Consider the following 24,706-nt stretch of genomic DNA (forward strand, 5'->3'; position numbering starts at 1 on the left):
GCAATTTGGTGGATTTGATTGGTCATAATGTTCATGAATTTAGTGATAATTCATTGATTAATCGTGATTACTCAACTGTATTTGTTACATTTTCCGTTGATTTATCGATCGAATTGTGAATAACATAAATTTTGGGTTTCAAAAGTTGAACGTTGGTGCATATAGAAGCATTGTCATGTTCATACTTATTAGATATATTGTTAGTTAGTGGTTGATTTGTTTATTTGTTTGAGAATGCTTTAGTACATTACTTTCTAAGTTCCTTACAATATTATGTACTTTTTGTAGATTTTGTGGGTCCGACTATGACGATGTTAGCTGCTGGAAGGGAGCTTTCACACAATCCGGCTGTGATGTATCACATTCAGCAGCCATTTTTGTGCCTAACCATGTGCCGGAATTGCAGTACTTATCGAGTAAACGTCTTGGTTTTAAAAAGTGAGCTTGAGGCATGCCTGAGGCGTGAGGCGCCAGACGCTTTTTTGCTCTGAGGCGACATTCTACATGTTAGCGTTATGAGGCGACGCTTTGAACCTGAAGCGCTAAGTGTGTGAGGTCGCTTTTTCATGCTTTGAGGCGACTTCAATGTATGTTTTAACTATGTTTATGTGTGTTTTATAATCATGTTTTTGTGTTTGTTATTAATTAACAAGTAGAATATGTCGATGTGTACAAGATATTATTATATATATTTTTTAATTTTGAGCGCCTCACATTTGGGAAATTCTCACCCCTCTTAAGGTGTTTAGAACTGAAACGCTTTGGAGCGTCTCATGCTTCCTTAAACAAAGGTGAACGTACAACCATGTTGGCTAACACGGGTAGTCTGTCAACTATATCAACCACACCTTACAGCCCTGCACTTTTGCTGCTTCAACGGCAGCTAACAGGGATAAAGATAAGAGACTATGGTCGTACACTGTTGACCTGTTTGCTGTGTGCTTCTCCAGCTTAGGCATGCCCTTCTGTGCATTTTTTTTATAACAAAGGTCTATTCACTATTATTTTACATCACGAGTCATGATCAACCTCATTTTTATAGGACTATCTTGATGACATACAAGCACAAAACACATTCTGTTGTTTCGGATGGAAAGACCATATCCAAAACGCTGATATTGATTTCTACATTGATGATGTAGGGTGTTTATCTTCCTTTTTTAAGTTTACCATCTTTTAATATGCCACCCACACATGTAGTTTGAACTTGAAAATGATGATGTTGGTAGTTGTTGCATATGGCTTGTTATGAGATCCCACCGATACCATGCTAACCAAGACGATTGATTAACTAACTAGAAAACGAGCACCACGTTGTAAATTGTCATTGCAGTCGCATCGCGCGGGTTTACCACTAGAGATATATTTATTTACCCACCAGTGTTAACATATACGAATAAGAAAACTAACTTAAGTACTATATAATGTATCACGAGACGACTGATAAACTAACGGTAAACGAGTATCCTATTGTACATCGCTACTCCCGCCGCATCGCGCGGGTAAATGGCTAGTATATATATATAGGGTTGGGTTCATTTCAGAACTCTAAATAATTGCAGAACTTTCAGAACTCCTAATAAAAAATCATTTTATATATATATATTTTTTGTATTTACATACATATTAAAAGTAGTTTACATATGTTTAATAGCCAAATTATATATATGTGTAATAACTAGTTACATATATGCAAAAAAAACTAGTTTACATATGTGTAATTATAAAATTACATATAAAAAAATGATAAAATTACTCTTAACATGTATGTAATCATAAAAATACACATAATAAATGATAAAATTATCCTAAACATAAAAATATATAAATAAAAAGATTGTTTATTAGGAGTTCTGCGAGTTCTGTAAATATTTATGGTTCTGAAATGATCCTTACCCTATATATATATATATATATATATATATATATAGGGTCGGGATTTAGAGAAAACGCTCAAAAGTGTGACAACGGAGAGAACGCTTATGGATCGTCAGATCAAAACAATCTATGGACTAGATGACGCGGTGGCATTTTCGTAAATAAAATCACTTTTATTAATCTGGCGTGCTTCATTAAGGGTAAAAGGGTCTTTTGAGTTAAGATAAAACGCCGAACTCACGCTATTTAAATCTCTCCTATAGCACACTTCATCATAATATAACGCCATAGATATAAAACGCCAAACTTTGTTTTTAACCGATAAAGCTGAACAATCAGTACTAAAATGACGGAACTTTATTACTAGCATTTACTACAATAAAAATCGCGCCTAAAATACGCGCCAAAAACTTCCTATATAAACAAACTCTAAGAATTACTAAAATCCACACCAAAATCACAAAAACCTATATTTTCCTCTATACCATTCATCTTGTAAACGCCAAAAAAAAAAAAACCAAAATATCAAAGATTCAAATCCATGTTTCTTTGATATACACTATTTTCTCAATATAAACGCCAAAACATTCAAAAACCACAAAACTTCAAAAAAGCCATTTCATGGAGATTCTGTTTTTGTTCTCTATAAAGTTTAGCTAAACGAGATGGATAACATTGTTACACATCTTTCTTGACTGAGGATTAACAATGTTATCCATTTCGTTCAGCAAAACATTATTAAGTTTAGTACGACCAATAATAGAAGTTTATGGAAGTTTAATTTAGTGGCGTTATTGCTTTTTTTGGCGTTTGATTTCCTTGCCCGATCTTATATTGTTTGTTATTTAACTTCGAAGTAGCATGTTATGAACAAAGAGATAGAAAAAAGAAAAAGATGCAAAAAAAATGCCAAACTAAATCTCTGTGTTCTATAGCATTGAAATAAAAAAACGTCAAACTACTCTACACTGGCTCTCAAAGACCATCTGTATGTGTTCTATAAGAATGACAAGTACAAAACGCCAAACTACTCTTCACTAGCTCTCGAAGACCTTGTCGATCTTCTTTTAATTACAGCATGTTTGCATGTTGATGCGTAGTGTCCATAGGCTTTGCAGTTCTTACACTGTCTTTCTTTGGCCCCGGGTTTCGACTTTGATTTCTTTTTGTCGATTGCTATCTCCTGTTTAGATTTCAGGCGCTTCCGAGAACCAGAACATTTGGATTTATAACCTACAGGGACTCTTATCGGATTCTTGTCGTTTGTATATTGACCGGTTATCTCGGCAAATCTATCCCTAGAAATAGCGGGAGGAGCAACAATCTGCATATCTTGAACCTTCTTCATATAAGATTGAACATGATCCTTGAATAAGGATATCTCCTCTTTATTACCAGATAAACGGTTCAAAGTGTATTCGGTTGAATAAATAATATCTCGCATCATACTTTGCACATCAGGATCAAGTTCGGTCATATATTCACGACTAATTGAGAATTCAAGAGAGCAGTTTAGGGAGGCCTTTTTGCGCCATCTATTAAAAATGTATTGTTTTGGAAATTCCCTAATGTCCATAAGTCTCAAAACATAGAATATATGTCTACATAGCAAACCAAACTGTTCAAAACGTCTGCATGAGTAACTGCATGTGCAATCAGACTTACGGAACATTACCTGAAAAACGCCAAAAACAATCTCTATAACGCCATGCATAGAATGTTTGTCTAAAAAAGAAAACAAAACATTGCATATGATAAAACGCCATTATTTACCTCAAATAAGGATGTACAAAGCTGTTGGAAGTCATTTACGTAAAACTTAACAAACCCATCAGGCTGATCTTCGTAACGTTGATTTATGCAATCCGCAACTCCAATAGGCTCAGTTTGAACGTCACAAAAAATAATTTTTGTGTATATATCAACAACTTGCCCTTCCAACAATTTGTAACAACTCTTCAACTGGGGTCTTTTGTATCGAGATTCATGATCATTTTTACGATGCATGGGATGCTGTGCTGCTATTGCAGTCTCATAATGCGTCATGAACTCAACAAGAGTAGCTTTCGAATTGCACACTTGACCAAAAAAATGATTCTCACTCTCCGACCTGGATGTCGTTCGCATAAGACCAGACATATGCTCCATTCTATAGTATGCAGGGATCCAAGATTCTCTAAGTGCAAAAATATCAGATATCCAATCATTATCTTCTAAATTGAATTCTGCAATAACCGCTTCCCATTCTGATTCAAACTCTTCAGGTGTGAGAATATCCGTCCACACAACACCACAGATACGTTCTTTAAAATTGGTTGAATTGCATAGCCTAACACCACCTATAAATAACACGAAAACGCCATGAATAAAAAAAACAGAAGACAAAACTTTATTAAAAATGGAAACAAGGAACAAAACGCCATGTATCTTAAAACGCATTGAATGCTAAAACGCCAAAGGTAAAAAAAGCATAACAACCTTCAGAGAAAGTTTATGCATCACATGCCACATGCATAACCAATGCCTCGTGTCAACAAATACAGCAGAAATAGCCTTTTTTATCGTTGGATCTTGGTCAGTGACAACAACTTTTGGTTAAGAACCAACAGCTTTTAGAAAAACTCTTAACAACCAAATATACGTATCAGCAGTTTCAGACGCCAACAATGTTGCACCAAATGTAACATTGCAGTGATGATTGTCTATACTAGTGAACGACACAAACACCATAGAGTATCTGCATATGAAAACGCCATGAGAAATGAAACAATAATAAAACGCCATTGCATGTAAATTAGTAAAATGTCATTGCATGTAAATTAGTAAAACACCATTGCATGTAAGCTAATAAAACGCCATTGCATGTAAAATATAAAACCGCCATTGCATGTAAATTAATAAAACGCCAAAAACAAAGAAGTCGAGTTATAAAAAAATACTTGTTGGAACGATACGTGGCGTCAAACGAAATCACATCACCAAACACGTGGTAATTACGTTTGGCTTGATCGTTACACCAAAAAAGACCCTTCAAACGATTCTCGTCGTCTGTGATGTAATCATACGAGAAATTAGGCTGGGAATTTTTTTTTCATTCAAATGTTTCACAACCATATCAGCGTCATATTCCCCTATAGACAAGTTAATTTGCCTCTTATAGTTCTTAAAGTCAACTTTGCTTGCGCCCACGTCTTCAAAACCGCCAAAACAAGTCTTCAAAACATTAAACGTCTTGATAGGACCCAAATTCAGCTTAGACATGCTGTGTATAACATGCTTCTGGAGCTGAGTGAGGTGTCGTTCAGATGGAAGAAAATGCTTATCAGGACGTTCAACAAGTTCATGATTGTGCTCTTCGACAAACTTATACACCTTCCAAAATCCATCCCCAAATTCTACACATAACAGTGCACCACAATCTGTCATCTTTGAAAAGTTAGATCGCCCTACCCGCTCCTTTTGATTGGGGTCCAACGTATCAACCTTCTTGTCCTTATATACCCCAGCTCTCGTACACAAGAAATACTTAATATGTAAGACACCTTTAGAGTTTGTCTTTGTAGTCCCTTTCCTGACTGAAAACCCACACTTCTTGGCATATTTAACATACATTGAATAACAATCATCAAGGCTTGAGAATATCATATCCTTTCTGGGCTTTAATTCTTCACTGACGTCAGGAATGATAAATGGTAATCCAGTTTTGGGGCAATGCCTTTGACTCGAGGAAGAGGCTTCGTCTGAGAAAACACAGGGAGGAACAGAAAAATCAGAAAAACAGAGTGATGTCTCGAAATAACATTAAACATTAAAACGCCAAAAAACCTAAACCCCCCCACCCCCCACCCTCCCGAAAACCTAAAACTAAACCCTAAACATAAACCCGAAAAAAACCTAACCCCCCACCCCCACCTCCCAAAAACCTAAACCCCCCTCCCCCCCACACCCAAAACCTAATCCTAATCCTAAACCTCCAAAAAAACTAACCCTAAAAGCTAAACTAGAATCAAAAAGCTAATTTTAAGCATGTAATGCACATTGTAGTACATGTTATATTGCACATGTGCACTACTATAATAATAGTATTGAAAACAAGACGACACCATAAATCTTTTTTTATGTCATAAAAAATATGCTCGAATATACTTGAATGAAAGATAAGAAAATTTGTGATCTTATGGTGCCATTTTTGTTTTAAAATGATAACGTATGGAGAAATGGGAAATGTTTGAAAAGTTATATATTTTTTGTTTCAATTTTACCCCTCCTTCATTAAAAGTCTTCCCCCCCCCTCCTTTTTAGTGGGTTTTAGTTAGTTTTCTAGTTTTCACAATAACTAGTGGTTTTCATTTGAACCTTCCCCTATATATATATATATGAGGGACAAAAATGGTCATTTGTCACTTTTTCAACATTTACAACATCTGAAGCATCATGTACAAACGATTAAAGCACACCAACCTTTAAAGTGAATTTCTGGCGGCCAATATTGTTTTACTCCAAAATTTGAATCCCCTCTCATCTCCACCTCCAAGATGAAAAAACCCTAATTCAAATTTCAAATCAAACACACCTCTTCTCTTAAACCCACCTCTTCTCTTCCTTCGTTCTCTCTCTTTTTTAAATTCCAGATGGATCTACTATCTCTTTAGTGATTCACCCTTAAATCAAATAAGAACAAGAAATCAATTTGTTTCCTTATGTCGATTCAAGCTTGCGCTGTGTTATTGGTGGTAGCATATGGTGATGGCGGAAGATTCTAGGATTCTGGTGTTTAAGCAACATCAGAGAAGGCGGCCAAGTATCAGGGTTTCGGCCGTCAGTCTACAAAATGGTAAACTTTTATTCATTTTTTTTATACTTGATTTATTGAAGAAGATCGATGCTGTGGTGGTTTTTTGTGATGATCTGATCTGGTTATGTAGAATCGGGGCTTGCAACTCTGTTTGAAGTGCGTCTTTCCGTTTGATTTTCTTGGTAGAAGAGGATATCCGCCATGTTTTTTTCTTAGGGTTTTTTAGTTGTCTGCTGATTGTTAATTTAAAAAAAAAAATTGCAACTTGATTTGAAGCATTACATGTTTGTTTTAGCAGAGATCTTCGTGTGGGTAATCTTTATATAGATTTTTGTATATTTTTTGGTTTTACGTTTTTGTACTTTATTAGGGTTTTTGATAAAATTGGGGTTTTTATATGATTTTCATATATAACAATTGAAGCTTTGGTGTAGGGTGTTCTTCAGATTAGTTAAATGGCTTTCGGAAATTTGATAGCAAACCTGATAACCGACCCTTATTTGCAGATTGAGCAAGGTTTGCCATTTAGGTGCTGATAATACATTGATTACAAGGTAAAGTTAGCTGAGTAATGATGCAGTTTCAGATTTGTAGCTTGATTATTCATTATCAAATTAGTTTGGTCTATAATTTGTATATATTCTGTTGATTACAGTTGGTTTTGATGCAAATTTGATGTATTTATTCTATCTATTTCTACAAAAAATATGTTAGATCCTTGAATAGTTCGTAGTTTAAAGTGTTGATTACCGTGGAGGGTGGACATAAAGAACGAAAGACTGGAAATTGCACCAGCAAGGGAATCTAGGGGCTGAAATTAATGACTCACTGGATCATGATATGGCAATGTAAAGTTCATATCTTTAATTAATATCAAATTGATAATATTTAAACATCCCAATTTGAACCGAACCTGTTTTGACCCGTTTGCAGGCTTGTTTTTTTAATACAATTATGGTCATCACACTTATCATAAGGTAATGGGTAATACAATTATGAATCTAGATTTGTTCGTACGAATTCCAGCAATGGCAATTCCGGCAACGGCGGCGGAATAGTTATGGAGCGGTTGAGACGTATAATGTTGCTGCGAGTTCGAGTAACAGGAGGAGTAGTTATTGTAATGGTTTAATACGGATGATTTGAGTACGAGTTCGAAAAGTTCGGAAACCGGTGCGTATAGAGGTTATTCGCCGTTGTTCGGTGGTGGTCATAGAGGTAGGAAACTGCCTGTGATGGTGCAGTTTCATGGGGGTGGGTTTGTGACAGGGAGTTGTGATTTGGCAGCGAATGATGTGTTTTGTTGGAGTATTGCGAAAGTGTGTGATGTGATTGTGGTGGCGGTTGGGTATAGGCTGGCGCCTGAGGATCGGTATCCGGCTGCGTTTGAGGATGGGGTGAAAGTGATGCATTGGTTGGCAAAGCAAGCGAATTTGGCGGAGTGTGGGAAGTCGTTGGGGAAGAAGGTTGAGTCGAGAAAGGCGGATTATTCAAGGGCATGTTGTGGATGTGTTTGGGGCTTCTTTAGTGGAGCCTTGGCTAGCTGCACATGGAGATCCATCTAGGTAGATTCTTGATATTTCTTCATAATTAATAGTTGAATCCTCAGTTATTAGAAATTAGCACTCTAGATATTAATGTTGTTTCATGTTAATGATTGACTTAAATAATCACATAAATGAATCTACAACACCAAGTATGCTAAGCAACGAGTGTTAACCGTGTTATTAGGTAGTGTAGGTGGTGCTTTGATCCAAAAATCTAGGTAATATGCCTTAATTGAAATGCTGACGATGGAATTGTCATTATAATCGAATATGAAGCTTAACTGACTAACTGTATGTACGAAACATTGCTGTTTTTCTAAAATATTTTCTTGATTTAGGGCTGACCATCCTCTGAACTGCTTCTCTGGTTGTGCACTTGCACAGGGGTCAGAGGATGCTTATGACTAGGGGTGGCAATTCTGACCCAAACTAATATATCGATGCAAATCAGATTGTTGAAATTAGTCAGCTTTATGATGTTTAGAATGTTATGAAATTTATTATATAGTGTTTGTTTATATAGTTCTAGCTGATTTGTTGAGGAAATTGAAGAATGGATTCATGTACGGTTTATAACTTTGGATCATTGTGGTAGGTTTTGTTGCTAATCGACTGTGTTTGTGTGAAGATTTGTAATTAATCAGTAGAGACATTAAGTAATTGTTGTGGATTTTGGATTAGTGTAAAGAGTTTATTAGTTTTCTGTTTCATTAACTACTGTTGATGTTGTTATTATATAATATTACAAAAAGCAACTTGAGGTTTGTATCCATTCTTTAAAAGTCACGACGGTTTTATATACATACTTACTAAAAGGAATAATCGTCATGAGATCCAATCTGTTCGGGTGATTGACGTGACTTTTTCGCAAGACGCCGGTTCGAATCTCCTTGACACCGTTTTCCCATTCCTTTTTTACTTTTACTTGCCACATGAATTAATAAATTCTCTTGGTTCAACATTCCACCGTTTCATTATATATGGATTAATAGCACCGCTTGACCTTTAATTCCATGGAGTGGGTCGGTACTTCCAAATTCCAAGTAAACACCCATGTCTACCATATTATTAAATAAATACATACAAATTAGAATTAACAAAATCAAGTGTAATAAAACATTGACATGCAATTCGAAATTGGCATCGATTACTTTTGCTTTGCGAAGTGGTGAAAACTAAACATGTAGTACATTTGAATGCGCGCTGTCCGACTCACACGGAACCGTTGTCTCCTTTCATTATTAATACAATACAAATTATTAACCGCTATTTTCATAAATCGCATCCTATCCGAACATGCAACCGTTGTATCCCACATATCATTGCAACCCCTCCGAACAACAACCGTCGGATCCCTTCATAATTCTATATATGCGGGATAACAACCACCCCATGAAAACTCAGCCACAACAACGGACGAAACTCTCCATTGGCCGGAAAAAAAGGATCCAAAGCACATCACTTGGTTTGTGGTTCATGAGGATGCAATTCAATTCGATTGACGAAGATTTCAGTTGTATGCATTGAGTGTAACGGAGCGACGAGGATGCGAAAGGGGTTCGATGACCACCAGGAGGGAGAAGGCGATGCTATCGGTGGTGTACCGAAGAGGGGTTGTTGGCCACAACCATGAAGGAAACGGAGTGTTGAAGCGCCGATAGTTACAGATCCGGAGATGAAAACCGTAGGTTTGATTATGTTTTTTGTGTTCGATGATTGCCGTTTGCCGTTTGCCGTTCGTCTCACGGTAGTGACAGTGAGATGGTGAAAAGTTTGGTATGTGACAATTTTATTGTTCGTATCACATTGTTACCACGTCTCACTGTATATTTAGAATTATAAAATTAAATTGTATCATCATTGTTGTTTACTTTTTTCTTTTTTTTTTAATCAGAGTTAACCTTTGAAACTCATTTAACCAAAATAATTTGATTGTAAAATATGTTTTAGTTGATTCTTAAATAAAAGTAGAATACCCAACTATTTTTTAAGGTTGAATTTGCACCCAAAGTTTCCCAACCATTTGGTGAAAAATTTTCATTCATATCATATTCAGTTTAACCAGTTTTTTTCTTTTTAATAAATTTGCCCTAAATTTTAACGAATTTTCCTTCCGAATAAAGTTAGGATTCTTTTAATTTTCAACGAATTTTCTTTTACGACATGGTGGATTTTTAGTGATTTTGCTTTATTTTAATAGAAAGTTTCGAAAAATATTAAAGTCACACCGCATTGCATTGGTTCATGTTAAGATTTTTTTTATAAAGATTTAACACTCTCTCCTTAACATGTGGGTTGGTGTTAACGTTTTGTCTTACCTTTTTCTACGACCGGTCGTGTCATGAAAGAGTTAGTTTGGTTTAGGTCATAGTGGGACGTGTTAAATAATCATAGAATATGACAATCTTACAAATGGGTTTAATCTCTTATGTTTTTTTTTTTGTTTAATTAGGTTTTGCTATTGTTGTATTGTTACGTCGATCTAAAATAAATTTACTTTTAAATGGATCTTTGGGGGATATTGAATTTTTGTTATGACGGTATGTTGAAACGTGTAACATATGTAATCGATAAAATGTGTTATTTCTGCCTACATTTGTATTTTTAGATAGATGCTGATGTAGGTATGTGAAATTGTGTTTCAGTTAATTTTTTCAAGAAACACCTTTGTGTCTGTTATGGTCACATGGGTTTTCTTCGCAACATAACTTTCCACAGTTAAACACATGTTGTGCCCATCTTTTGATATGGTGCCTTTTAAGTTTTAACCTTAGGTTGACAAATTTGATTTTGGCGAAAATCACACATAAAAAATTGCTACAAAGTTTAGTTTTGTTGCCGGATTTTGTAATTTTTGTTAGAAGAATTGAAAATTAACCCTCTTTTGGATGCAATCTGTGAATAGAAAAATCATACTGAAGAAATCAGTTTCAACATCCCGCCGCAACGCGCGGGTTAACGTCAACTTGTTAATTACAATAATCAAATGCTTCTTCGTTGTATTCCTGTTCTTGATCCACTGCTGAGTAATTTTGAGACTTCTTTTCATGTTTGTTAGTTTTGGATGAAGTGGTTAGGAGGCTGTTTTAATTGATGTAGTTTGTGCTTTGATTGTGGTTTAAGTTCATAACAAAAATGACAGAACGTCTAAAAGATTATATAGACTAAAATGATCAACGTTTTATTAAGGTTAATAGAAAGTTAAAATCATAGAGAAAAACTAAAATTGTTAAAACATTTTAGTTAGCAAAATTAGTAAAAGCTCTACGAAAATTCATAAAGAAATCAAAATGGCATAAATGTTAATATTCACACACCCTCTGCAGTGACGGATCTAGACTTGTTTTGAGAGTTCAGATGAACCCACTTGGTTTGAAAAAAAATGGGAATAAATAGTGAACCTTGTATGGTGTGAAATAAAATTAGTGATAATCTAACAAAACGAGCCCACTGGAAAACATTTTGGATCCGCCACTGCCCCTCTCCTCTAATGCAAAGAATTATTTATCCGTACAATGTCTCTACTTCTTTTATATCTTAATTGAATGCCAACTCATCTTTTCAACAATTTCCTTTTATTTTTTTTAATAAATCCAAATATACATATAAATTTATGATCGTCAAGACACAGATACACTATAGATAATCGGTCTTGATTTAATTTCACAAAAAAAAAAAAAAATATTTAAGTTCATGATCATCAAGACATGAATACACTACCGGTATCAATCTTGATTTAATATCATAATAATACTTGATATGTAAAAGCGTTAAAGGTTTTAAAATTATTTATATAACTTAAGTGATGCAAAAAGTTGTAAAGTTTGTGTATCCAAATTATATTAAGACAATGAGTTTTATTGTTCATAATTAAGCAAGAATTTTATCTATAATATTATAAAAAGGAGAAGTGATGTACTCAAATGTAATTTTACATCACATACAACTTTAAAGGCAATATGTACAAATAAGAACAACACATTTGAGATGGATATAATAGTAAATAACATTAATTTTTAAGACACTAGAGGGATATAATGGTAAATTAATAATGCCCCTATAATTAAAATCTAGACTTCTTTTCCATCTTTACCCTTTTGACCCTTTCACTTTCACTACCCACTGTTAGCTGGGTTCCTATCAAAGTTCGCATTTTGGCATGGCGCGCTAGTTTGGAAAGATTACCGACGTTGTGTTCCTTGGCTAGGCGAAATATAAATGTGGGCTCAGTGATGTGTCCTTTGTGTGGTTTTCTTGAAGAGACTGCCGAACACCTGTTTATCTCTTGCGGGTTTGCCCAAACCGTGTGGCAAATTATATCACAGTGGTGTAAAATCCAGCCTATCTTTGCTTTCCAAATCAAAGACATTTTTGACTTACAAGAATATGTGGAGGGATCGAAGCATAAAAAGAAGGCAATCCAGGCGATCGGGCTCACAGCTCTATGGTGCATCTGGATAAACAGAAATAAGGCGGTCTTCGAACAGGCTCAGCTCTCACTTCAGAAGGTTATTGGAGACATAAAAAATCTCAGCTTCCTGTGGGTTAAAGCGCGATCAAGAAAGGTGGAACTTGACTGGGAAATATGGGGAGGTTTTAAGATGAAAGAAGTTGGATGGTAGCATTGGTCTGTGATGTTGATATCTGTATATTTTTTTGGTGATCTTTGTATCTGGTGGCTGCTAGCTTCCTGCTAGCAGGTTGATTAATGGAGAATTTTGTTTGCCTTTCAAAAAAAAGTTACTACTCTTTATTTCTTTAATTTTTTTTTTTTGAATGGCTAAACTTGCATGCCATAGGAATTGAACCCATGACCTCCACCTTTATTTCTTTAATACTAATCAAATCGCACCAGCCACCTTAACTCTCAGAATTGATTTTCTCATTTAACTCTAGCCTTCAATTGAGAATTTAGGGCCTTAAGTTAAAGTCGTCTCTTCAAATCCCTACTTTCTTCCTTTCTTGCTACCATCTATCCAATTTAATGCTCTTAAAGGTCTGCGATTGAGCTTTGCCCTTTCAAGCCAATATATTGACAAGCCGGCCATGGAAACTAGCCGTAAACGTTTGCACCTTAATCTCCATCTTATCAGGTTTGAAGCCTCTGTCTCCCTTTAATTTCGGTTTAATTTCCATTTTTTATTATTTTGATCTCATTGTCAAGTAGGACCCTACATAAGATGTTGGTTTATGCTTTGTATGGTGAGGCCCCATGTTTTTGTATAACCTTTTATATAGAACCGATATATCCAAGTGATTTGTTTTATAAGCTGAGATTATGGGGCTAAATTAACTCACGTTGTCTTTGAAATTTTGCATACAAGGTGCTCGATGAAATGCGGCGGCCAGAGCCAGTGCAGGAGATGGAACCGGGGTGGCATCAGAAGAGCCGAAAGGTGTCGTTTGTTTGTATTCTCATATGGAACTATTGTGGTTGACAATAGCGCTATTTTCAAAAACATCATGGATCTCAGTTGTATGTTTTTAATATATTAGAATCAAATTCCTTGTTTCTTTGTTTCTTTGTGATGATGCTTTTATTCATTGAATTAGGTATCGAATGGCAAGTTAATCAGGTGAGCGCTACTAGATGTAATATTATTGTGCGAGTAAGAAAAGTTATGTTTGAAGAAGAGGCCTGGCAAATCCTTAGTGTCACCGAGCAATATGGGAAGAAACTGAACAGCCAAGTGAATGCTGTGCGAGTAAGCAAAGTTGTCATTGAAATTTTTGTTTAATGACTTTATGTTTATATTGTTGGCCTTTTTGTTGATTTTTACAAAGTTTTGTATTCTTTTATCTGTGAATTTTGGCTACAGGATGCTTACTTTCAGTTGAGTTCTATAGAATTATAAAGATGTAACAGTGAAGTTATTATTAAACCAAGTATGACATACTTCTTTGCTTAAAAGAATAGAAAAAGATAGTTATTTTTATGGGCCAGACTTTGATAATTGAATCATGAAGTCTTTTATTTGTTATGTGTGCTTCATGTGTTGTCATATATTTTGTTTAAATCATGTGTTCTTGAAAATTCTAAAAAAATATCGTGGGAAATTTACCCTATTTTTCCGTAGTTTCAGGGCTTCTATTGTGAGTTCAAATATATGTATATCTTATTATAAAGTTAACAATGTTACAAAAGATAGCTAAAACATGATCACTTTGTTTGTTGTGTGGCTGCAAGAACATATAGGTCTAATGCGGTTAGTGAGGACTGGTCCGTGGGTTCATATGAACCCTACTGGAGGAAAAACACCAGCTTCTCACCTTCCCCACCACCAAGTTGGGATTTTTGGTTCCAAAATGAAGGCAGGTCATTTGGCTCTCAAGAGGGAACTCGATTATATGGTTCGTGTCGAACAGTAGATGAAGTAGGAGCTGGTTTAGGGGAATTTTTTTACCCAACCATCGGCATTCTACTTCTGATGGATTTGGGTCGTTTTTTTGGTAGTCTGTCTGAATGATCACCACCTCAGAAGTGCACTCCTATGGTACAAGAAGCTAGCCTTGATGAATTTGCTAATTCGACAAAAAGATATATTATTGATACTTGATTAACTCTTGGTATGGTGTTTGCGATATTATCGTAGTATGTGCTTAATGTTTTCTCGTGTGTTAAATGAGGTATAGATAAGAAGATATATATGCTAAGTTAATATGATTGCTTTTACCAACGTGTTTACTTATAAGTTATAACTTGATCTGCCTTTCCAAGGTAACTGTTTTGATTCATTTACTTAATAATAACTTACTCTTGGTTATAGCTATATGGGATAAATTAAAAACTTAGTTAATATGAAACTGGTCACTGGCTCAGAAGTTGCTTCACCGCTTATCTGATAATCCTCTAAATTAATTTATAAAAAATCTATCATTATTGGTATAATAGTTTATATAATAATCATTAATCATCTATATTAGTAATCGAAAAAAGTGTGCTGATAAGTGCGTAAACCTGACCCGTTTTAACTGCTTATATTTTGATGATTCTATATGTTATTATGTTTATCTGATCATGTGTCTATATTATGCTGTCATCTTTTATTTAAAATTTGATTTCTAATTATGAAGTGGTTTCAAGAAACCTTTTAAATGTTAATCTAGCTAATCAGGTAACAATATTAAATAGTGCAAGACATGCTAATAAATCTGTTTTGATGAAATCTGTTGAAGATAGTTTTATAAATATACTGTCATGCATTTCTATTCAGTTTCATCTCTTAACAAGATACAATTGAAGGGTTTTTCTTTTCTACACTTGTGTGCTTATAAATATTCAAGTAGGTGTTATTTTTTAGGATATACAAAGCATTTGTTCTGGGCATATACGAATTTATCTTTATTTTTATATTTGTAGAGGATTTAAGCTTTTCTGAGTTTGTTGTTAGGCCATGGGGTATGGGGCTTGGGTTGGGGCGTGGGTTGGCTGAAAACGCCCAAGTCATCATCCCGGGGGCTTGGGTTGGGCGTGGCCCCCATTAGCGTGGGTTTGAAGCCGGGCGTGGGGCGGGCTAGCAAGTGACATGGCAGGCTCTCAATGGCCAAACCAAACTCATGCCCCCCAACCCAAGCCCCTAATCCAAGCCCCACCATACCCCATGGGCGTGGGTTTGAGTGGTGGGGGGCTCCCATTCCACGTGTCAACCAATGCCCCAACCCAAGCCCCACCATACCCCATGGTCTTAAGTATGGTGCTCTTTCTACATATTTGTCTTGCACGTTTGTTATGTTTTAATAGGATCTTGAACATCAGTCACACAACAATCTTACAAACATCAACAATTACCACATAGTTAATTTATCCCATAACGCCGCTATGTGTTTGGTCTCTACTTTGTTATATATAATAATATTCTAGAATTTTTTGCATAAATAGGTGGTTTGAACCACAAAAGAGTGTTATTAGGTGGGTTTGAATTATGTTTTCATATTTAGGTAAGTTGTGAAACCATACAGCGACTTTCATGAAGTTTTCTGCACAAAATCAGAGTGTCTGCCAAAAGCTGCATAAAATGTTGAAGATCGCTGAATGATACAGCGACCTTGTGAAGGTCGCTGTTTGAAGTACCAACTTTTGTGAAGGTCGCTGTTTGAAGTACCAAGCTTTGTGAAGGTCGCAGATTCTTATTGCAATGTTATTGAAGGTCGCAGTTTCATGTAGCAATCTTATATAAAGTCGCAGAATCATGTAACAATGTTATTGAAGGTCGCTTGTTCATATCACAATCTTATATAAAGTCGCAGAATCATGTTACAATGTTATTGAAGGTCGCTGAATCATATTGCAAGCTTAATATAGGTTGTTGTTTCATACTACAAAGTTAATGAAGATCGCAGAATGATATTGCAATGTTGATATGTGTTCTGAAATTTGAAATTTATATGTTTTATAACCCAACTGTGTCACATAAGAGATGCACACCAAATTCGTGTGTTGTGAACAACATACTGTGTTTGTTAAAAAAATTTAATGTTGAAATTTAAATTGTGTCTCTGTATCATGTTCTTTATTAAAAATGTTCGTTGGTTGATATTTCTGCCGATAGGAAAATTTTGTCAATGTATGATGATTCTCTTGGATCATTCGTCATGATGTTTTTCTCAGTTTTAATTTTTGTATATCAAGTGGGAAGATCTTGTGTGGAGGAGAAAGATTATTCTCATCTACCATCTCCTCCCGTAAGGTGTACGAAGATAATGAAATTTGCTGGTGTGGTTGCGTCAGCGTCTGCTATTGAGTCTTATGAAAGATTTAGCAGACGCTGAGGTATATGTCATCTACCACCCCCTCCCGTATTTTACTTCTAATTGGAAGCCCGACAAACAGCCTTGCAATTAGAAATGATTTGTTAAAATAGTACGAAGTGAACATTGTACTTCTGCCCCGACAAACAGTCTTGCAATTAGAAATGATTTGTTAAAATACTACGAAATGAACATTGTATTTCTGCCTGTATGTAATTAAAATAGTACTACATTTATGTAATTTGCGAGTTTGATAGATCTTATTGTAATGTTGTAATCTTGTTGAATTACCAAATAAATAACCTTTTTATATTTGGGTTTGTATCATGCCTTGTTGTAACCCTAATTTCAATGATGGTTGAAAAAAAAAATTAGAACCAAGACTTCAAACGAATAATAAAATCCGACTAACTGATTAGTTGAAACAAATAACCATTTCAATGTATTTAAAGTTGGTTTAAGAGAACTACCATTTTTACTTTTTTGAATATTTAAAAAATATTATTATATGTATATTCATCCAGAAGATGGTGGGCTCCACCAACTATCTTGTTACTCCAACACTATAAATACTAGTTGTATTAGGTTCTCAACCCACTACACAACCCACTCATCCTTAACATTTCCTAACAAACCAAATCCAGCTTACACAACCCACTCATCCTTATCATATCTTAACATTTCACTTTGTTAGTTCATGGATTCTTTTCGGCCATACCTCGTAAGACTATATTGGGGCGGTGTGTTTTCCTTTGTTAACGGGGCTGTTCAGTTTGACCAATCCATGCTAACAACCTCTTTCCTTATGCGACATAAATCGTCGTATGACGAATTGGTGGATTCAATCTGTAATCATGTTCAACTTCAGAAAGAATCGGTGCGCCTTTCATTGTTATTAGGGTACACGTTTCAGGGCATATCTCAGACAACAAAAATTTTCAACGATGATGGTATTGAAACAATGAACTATTTAGCCCAAGTATCGGAAACCAACTTCATTGCCGAGATCTATGTTCAGTGGGAGGCAGTCAATCCTGTCCAACACATGAGTTTCACAAACCTTCTGCATGACATTACACAACGTAATGTTGTTGACACCCAAGATTCTGATGAAGATGACGAGGGATACGGGCAAACAACTCAAGAACACCACTTGATGCCTGCTGTTGATAACATAGTAGGTCCGTCCTCCCAGTTTCTGGTGGGTGACAACAATAATGACGGTTTTGATGATTCGGAAAGTTGCAGCACCGAAGAAAGTTCTGAAAGTGAAGAGGCACCACCATCCGACGATGGTACTTCTGACGACGAGGCTGCAGTCAACCAACACACTGAGTTGACCCTGGCTCAGCCGCGACCTATCATTCCAGCGACACATGACGACCCAGACGAGGACGAGGAACTTAGGGATTACATGTGTCCGGATTATGAAGATAATCCAATGGACGTATGGAATCCAAAAGTAAAACATATACGTCTCGACATGTATTTCAAGTCAAAACAGGAGGTGGACCTTGCTATCCGAGAATGGAACATTCGCCGTGGAAGGGAAATTTTTGTGATGGATAGCAAACCAACTTTATACAAAGTTAAATGCTACACGAGAAACAAAAATTTTAAAAACCCTTTCCCTCATGCTCCTTTGTGTGAATGGCGTGCAACGGCATCAAAACAGAAACACCAACACCTTTGGCAAATTACCAGCTGGGCGCCTGCCCACACTTGTTATTCCACGGTGGTACGCAACAACAACAGGTGCCTTAGATCTAAGGATATCGCTGCACACATCCTGCCACAAATTCGTACAGACATTGCGTTGAAGGTGAAACACATCAGGACGCGTATAAAGCAAGCGATGTCTGTCGATGTTACGTATACGAAGGCGTGGTGTGGACGAAGAAAGGCAATTGAGAGGATATATGGAACCTGGGAAAACAACTTTCAGGAGCTGCCAAAGTACGTGTTACGGCTTCAGTCTCGAAACCCTGGTACGGTGGTTTCATGGTTTCATCACTCGCACTCGGCTCCAGGACATCCAACATTCAAATATGTTTTTTGGGCATTTGGTCCTTCTATTCGCGCGTTTCATCTTTGCCAGCCTGTCATCTCTATGGACGGCACACACTTGAAAGGAGGGTACCGTGGTAAGTTGTTGGTTGCGGTAACCAAAAACGCCAACAACTACATAATGCCAGTGGCGTACGCGCTAGTTGACGAAGAGACGGTTCATAGTTGGTGTTGGTTTTTCCAAAATTTGAGAGAATACGTCACCAAAGACTGTAACAGTAGAATTTGTGTTCTATCAGACCGTCATGCCGGGATAATTAATGCGATGGAGAACCTTCTGGATTGGAGGGAACCAAACGCCTACCACCGTTATTGTCTTTGGCATGTCAGAAGCAATTTTAGTGGTAGGTTCAAGACCAAATCTCTTAGGAAGCTGTGTTGGATGATCGGGAGCACAAGTCAATGAAGAAAGTATCTTTGGGCTGTGAGGGAAATGCAGATGTTAAATCGGGGTGCTTGGAACTACCTGAACGACATCGACAAAAGCAAGTGGACTATTGTTCATGACCGCGGAAACCGTCGTTGGGGTAACCTTATGACGAACATATCTGAGTCTATGAATAATGTCTTACGGGAAGCAAGACTCCTGCCAGTAAAAGCCTTAATTCATTATACGTTCACCAAGGACGTATCAGAGTATGCTCGCCACGCGCAGATGGCCCAAAGCTGCAATACCCCTCTACCCCCTCGAATTTGGTCCAGGTTTAACAAGTTGCATTCCGTAGCCATGCAACATGAAGTGTCCGTCTACGATGTCAGAGAAGGTCGTTACGCGGTGGTTTCAAGGGAAGAAACCAATGATGACGGTGGAAACGAGTACACCGTTGAATACAGACGCCACCGGTGCTCATGCGGGAAATGGAAAATGCTTAGATTCCCCTGTTCCCATGCTATCGCCATTTGCGCTTGGAGGGGTGAGCAACCACATGACGTTACTCACTCCATATTCCACACCACCACCTATCAGGAACAGTATAGCGGTCATTTTTTCACCCTTGGACACAAAGATGAGTGGGAAGAAGCGGACTGGACAATTCAAGGGGACCCTTCGAGGGTCACAACACATCGTGGCAGGGTTCGTTCAAGAAGAATTCAAAACGAGATGGATGTTAACTACCAAGATGAACCCCAGGCACGTCGATGCAGCAGATGCGGAGAAACCGGGCACAACAGGAAAACCTGTGGCCGACGTTAAGTTAGTATCTTTTTGTGGTTTTAATGTTAACTGTTAGGTGTATCCTCCTATGTTTTGTGTTTGGTATTTCTGTTTGAATTCTCAATTGGTGGTGTAATTTAACAATTAAGACATGTGTTCCAAAAAAATGAGTTCTTACGACTATTAATTTAAGAAAATTCACAAACACAAAACACAAAACACAAAATAAAAACATCAAAGAACATTACGTGGTTTATTTTAATTTAGGAGAATTCACGAACACACAATACATCTACCAATACAGGAACCCCTAAGTCACTAACGACGGCATCATCTGATAACGCATTCGAGTCATGCTCTGGAATCAAAAGGATGTATCAGAGTCGCTGTCAATGTTGTGATATTGTTCCCATGGATCATCACTAACGACGACATCATCTGATAACGCATTAGAGTCACGATCACTGTCGTATTGGTGGTAGCACAAGCTATGGTAGATGCATCCAAACCTACATATCGGGTATGGATCTAAAACCCTTGACGATGCAGGGTTAGGGTTCTGCACAATCCAAGGACTTTGATGTTCAACATATGGTGGTGGGCGAGGATGTTGGTTGAGGGGTGAAGGTCTGGGAGGGGCATGCAGGTGTTCAGTGGAGGGGAGCACACTGTTAGGGTTTGGTTGTCGACCAATATGGTTACTGTTGGTTTGGGGTGCAAGAAAGTTACGGTTGGGTTGTGGTTGAACAGAGTTAACGTTGGGTTGTGGATGAGCAGTGTTACGGTTCGGTTGTGGCTGAACAGAGTTACAGTTTGGTTGTCGTTCAACATTTGCAGGGTTTGGCTCCCCTTCATGTATATGCAAATGAAAATGAATGTGTAATTCGTTATCACCATCTGCCATCGGAATAACTAGTGGGGTGAGGTAAAGATGTGAAGACATATTTGGGTGATAGGTGGTATTTATAGACAGGAGAAGTATATGGGTGGGTAGTTATTATAATACTAGTACAATAAATTACTGATACAAGAAAGTACAATAACCTTCTTCCACTAAAGAGATAGAAAAGGACAAAAAACTTTCAAGTAAACACCACTACAACAAACATCATGATAGAAACGGAGCAACCCTATTTCCAATGGCAGTCACCTCTAGATGATAGTTCCGAGTCTGACTCTTCTCCAGAATATGGGTTGTGCCAAACACAGGACCAGTCTTCTTCTTCTTCCTCATAGTTCCAAGCTTCCTTCAGGACTTCTGGGTCATAATCCTCCTCCGGGTTAGGGTTGAAATCAAACTGTTGATTGTCATAGGTCCAAACTTTTTTAACAACGGGGATTTCTTCAACCTCTTTATTTCTTCCACGAACGTCCTTCTGTTTCGCCAGTTGCTGATTCACAACTGCACCGGAAGACGATCCTCCTTCCTCCACAGGTTCCGATTTTGTTGATTTCTTTCCTTCCTCCAGAACAGTAACCTTTGGGGGTAGTTCCCATTCCAAAATAGCTTTCATGTCTTCTTCAGTTAAGCAATTGTTTTGAAAGTGGGAGAAAGGAGGTAACCGTTTGCCAACATTGCGCTTATCCATTACTACGAAATGGTATTGCAAAGAAGAGTGATGAGGTGGTACCAATGGAGGGCCTTTTATAGATGAAACAGCGACCTAGTATAACATCTCTGAATGAAACAGCGACCTAGTATAACATCTCTGTATGAAACAGCGACCTGGTATAACATCTCTGTATGAAACAGCGACCTGGTATAACATCTCTGTATGAAACAGCGACCTCGTATAACATCTCTGAATGAAACAGCGACCTAGTATAACATCTCTGAATGAAACAACGACCTAGTATAACATCTCTGGATAAATAGTCACTCATACCCCCATCTCGAATTGCACCAATGACACACAACAAATGGGGGACCCGGAAGACTCGTTATTGGAGCTGGAGGAAGTCCCTGATACCCCCCCTGAGAAGATCCCCAGAAAGACACGCTGGTATTATTACCCAACAGAAGAGTCTAGATCGTGGTCAAAAAATGTAATGGCGTTTTATCATAACGGAGATTCTTCTTTCTGTTATAGCGGATTCCTTGGAAGGAGACAACTCGGGTCCGAGTTTTGGGGTGCCCTACTTGGATACGAGAACTACGGTTACTTGTCGCCACTGGTAAGGAGTATAAATTATTAAAACCCTCCGAAAATTTAGTTTTATTCTTGTGTTATAAAACTTTCACCGTTGTAGCATGTGTGTGGGTGGGTGACGAGAATGATGAGGTTCAGATGGATTTTAATAAAAAAATCCAAAAGACCAGAACAACTGTTTCCATGGACGATTCTCCCACCTCAATTTCTCGACCTTTTGGAAGAGAATCCTAACCATCGTGCGTTACCTTTTGCTATTGGATTAAAGGAACATTACCCTCCATTTTGGGACATCGATACGGTAACACTATCATCCCCCACTGTATATCTTAAACCAAATACGTTTATCTTATTTATTTTTGTCTCAGGTTTATATTCCAATCTGTGTTAACCTTCAAGACTGGTTCATGGTTCGTGTTGATATGCGGACACTTCACCTTACTTTGTATTTTACTAGGACGTGTACTTCAAGTGTTTCTGATGGGTCAAGCTTGATTCAAGTTAGGGTATACCCAACCCTAATAAAATTTGAATCGTTATTCAAAACATTTTTGGAACAAATTGCATACTGGGAACATTCTGGACGCCCACATGTGGAAAACACAATGGTGACACATACTGAAGTTTGCCAACATCAAAAGGAAAACCCAGGACCAGATTCAGGGGTGTTAGTTTGTATGTTGTTAAGTAAACTGGTTGATGACGAGGACGTCGGGATTGGGGGAGATGTTGTGGAGGCTTGCGCGAAATACAGACGAGAGATGGCGGATGAGTTTTATGCAGCTCGTTTTTCACCCCCAAAACGAGAGGAAACGACCTCTGGCGAGACAACGCCAATGCCCCCAAGTCCTTAGTAAAACGTGTAATTGTTTATCGTACTTGTATTAAATTATTAAATATCAATTTCGACTTTTTTTTGTCAAAAAGTCAAAATTGCCTTTTTGGCCGTTTCCCCCCTCATAACGAGAGGATACGACCTCTGGCGAGACAACGCCAATGCCCAAAGTCCTTATTCACCCTATCATACGACAAAGAAACCCGGTGATGGCGAACTGCGAAGCACCGGTGAGATAACAGACCCAGAAAACGCAAGGTTGGCCCTTTTTGACAAAAAGCCAAAAATGGCTTTTTGGCCGTTTTCCCCCCTCATAACGAGAGGATACGACCTCTGGCGAGACAACGCCAATGCCCCAAGTCCTTATTCACCCTAGCATACGACACGAAGAAACCCGGTGATGGCGAACTGCGACGCACCGGTGAGATAACAGACCCAGAAAACGCAAGGTTGGCCCTTTTTGACAAAAAGCCAAAAATGGCTTTTTGGCCGTTTTCCCCCCCATAACGAGAGGATACGACCTCTGGCGAGACAACGCCAATGCCCCAAGTCCTTATTCACCCTAGCATACGACACGAAGAAACCCGGTGATGGCGAACTGCGACGCACCGGTGAGATAACAGACCCAGAAAACGCAAGGTTGGCCCTTTTTGACAAAAAGCCAAAAATGGCTTTTTGGCCGTTTTTCCCCCCTCATAACGAGAGGATACGACCTCTTGCGAGACAACGCCAATGCCCCAAGTCCTTATTCACCCTAGCATACGACACGAAGAAACCCGTTGATGGCGAACTTGGACGCACCGGTGAGATAACAGACCCAGAAAACGCAAGGTTGGCCCTTTCTGACAAAAAGCCTAATATGTCGGAATATGACGAAACATTAAATTTTTATTATAAAGAAAGTACGAAAGCACAATTCATAAACAAGAACAACATTCATCCTACATACAACGCCATCTATAAAGCTCGTTAGCCATGTGGCGACGGTAGTTGGTACAACTCTCTTCTACGTCAGTTTCATCAATGAGCGACTTGCCTCTTACAAAGTTCTACATCATCATACAGACAAGCACCCCTGAATTAGCAGTGTTACCATTGTCCTGAGGCACACCGTCTTGAACATAACCAAATGAAACTTTTTTCTTTGTGCAGTATCTCGAGTTTCGCCAATAGTGGATTTGGTCAAGAAAATGCTTGAAGAAAATTGGAAAAATGTCCATCACGTGTTCAACCAGCCTTCTTTTTTCATTTCCCCATCTTTTATCAGTCCAATATTGTGTTATTTCCATGTTAAACATATCAACACGGAATAGTAACCAGTCCTCCTGCTTAATCCATATCGGAATATACAAATAATCAACCTCCCAAAATGGAGGGTACGGTTCCTTCTTTCCCGCCATGTCTACCGCTCTTAAACAATCCTTCGTATAACACACGTCTTCATAAAATTGCGGAGGTAAAACCGTCCAACGCAATTTCCTTGACGGGTCTTTTAAAAGTTTAGATTGTCGAAGCCGGATCAGCCTTAAC

The 24,706-nt window shown here is 37.6% G+C and overlaps 2 protein-coding genes and 1 long non-coding RNA gene across 4 annotated transcripts; 2 read left to right on the forward strand and 1 right to left on the reverse strand.

Moving 5' to 3' along the window:
- Nucleotides 1–2,905: 2,905 nt before the first annotated feature.
- LOC110918945 (protein FAR-RED ELONGATED HYPOCOTYL 3-like) lies at nt 2,906–5,304 on the reverse strand. Its single transcript, XM_022163223.1, has 4 exons — nt 5,030–5,304; nt 4,482–4,615; nt 3,652–4,217; nt 2,906–3,553 (listed from the first exon to the last, which is right to left on the reverse strand). The coding sequence occupies exons 1-4, from the start codon at nt 5,302–5,304 to the stop codon at nt 2,906–2,908; spliced, it is 1,623 nt and encodes a 540-aa protein (XP_022018915.1).
- Nucleotides 5,305–6,371: 1,067 nt separating this feature from the next.
- LOC110917738 lies at nt 6,372–8,886 on the forward strand. Of its 2 annotated transcripts, none has more exons than XR_002580827.2 (5): nt 6,372–6,712; nt 7,180–7,227; nt 7,388–7,521; nt 7,607–8,238; nt 8,605–8,886. It is a non-coding gene; the product is annotated as an uncharacterized LOC110917738 (long non-coding RNA). The 2 variants fall into 2 exon arrangements; XR_002580826.2 differs by having other exon boundaries at nt 8,559–8,885.
- A 4,254-nt stretch (nt 8,887–13,140) lies between these two features.
- LOC110918415 lies at nt 13,141–15,169 on the forward strand. The gene is made up of 3 exons (XM_035974846.1): nt 13,141–13,313; nt 13,545–13,696; nt 13,774–15,169. Exons 1-3 carry the CDS (start codon nt 13,267–13,269, stop codon nt 13,956–13,958), a joined length of 384 nt encoding a protein of 127 aa, XP_035830739.1. The 5' UTR covers nt 13,141–13,266; the 3' UTR covers nt 13,959–15,169.
- The last annotated feature ends 9,537 nt before the right edge of the window (nt 15,170–24,706 follow it).

This window comes from Helianthus annuus, chromosome 7 (assembly GCF_002127325.2).
Source record: "Helianthus annuus cultivar XRQ/B chromosome 7, HanXRQr2.0-SUNRISE, whole genome shotgun sequence".
NCBI lineage: Eukaryota > Viridiplantae > Streptophyta > Magnoliopsida > Asterales > Asteraceae > Helianthus > Helianthus annuus.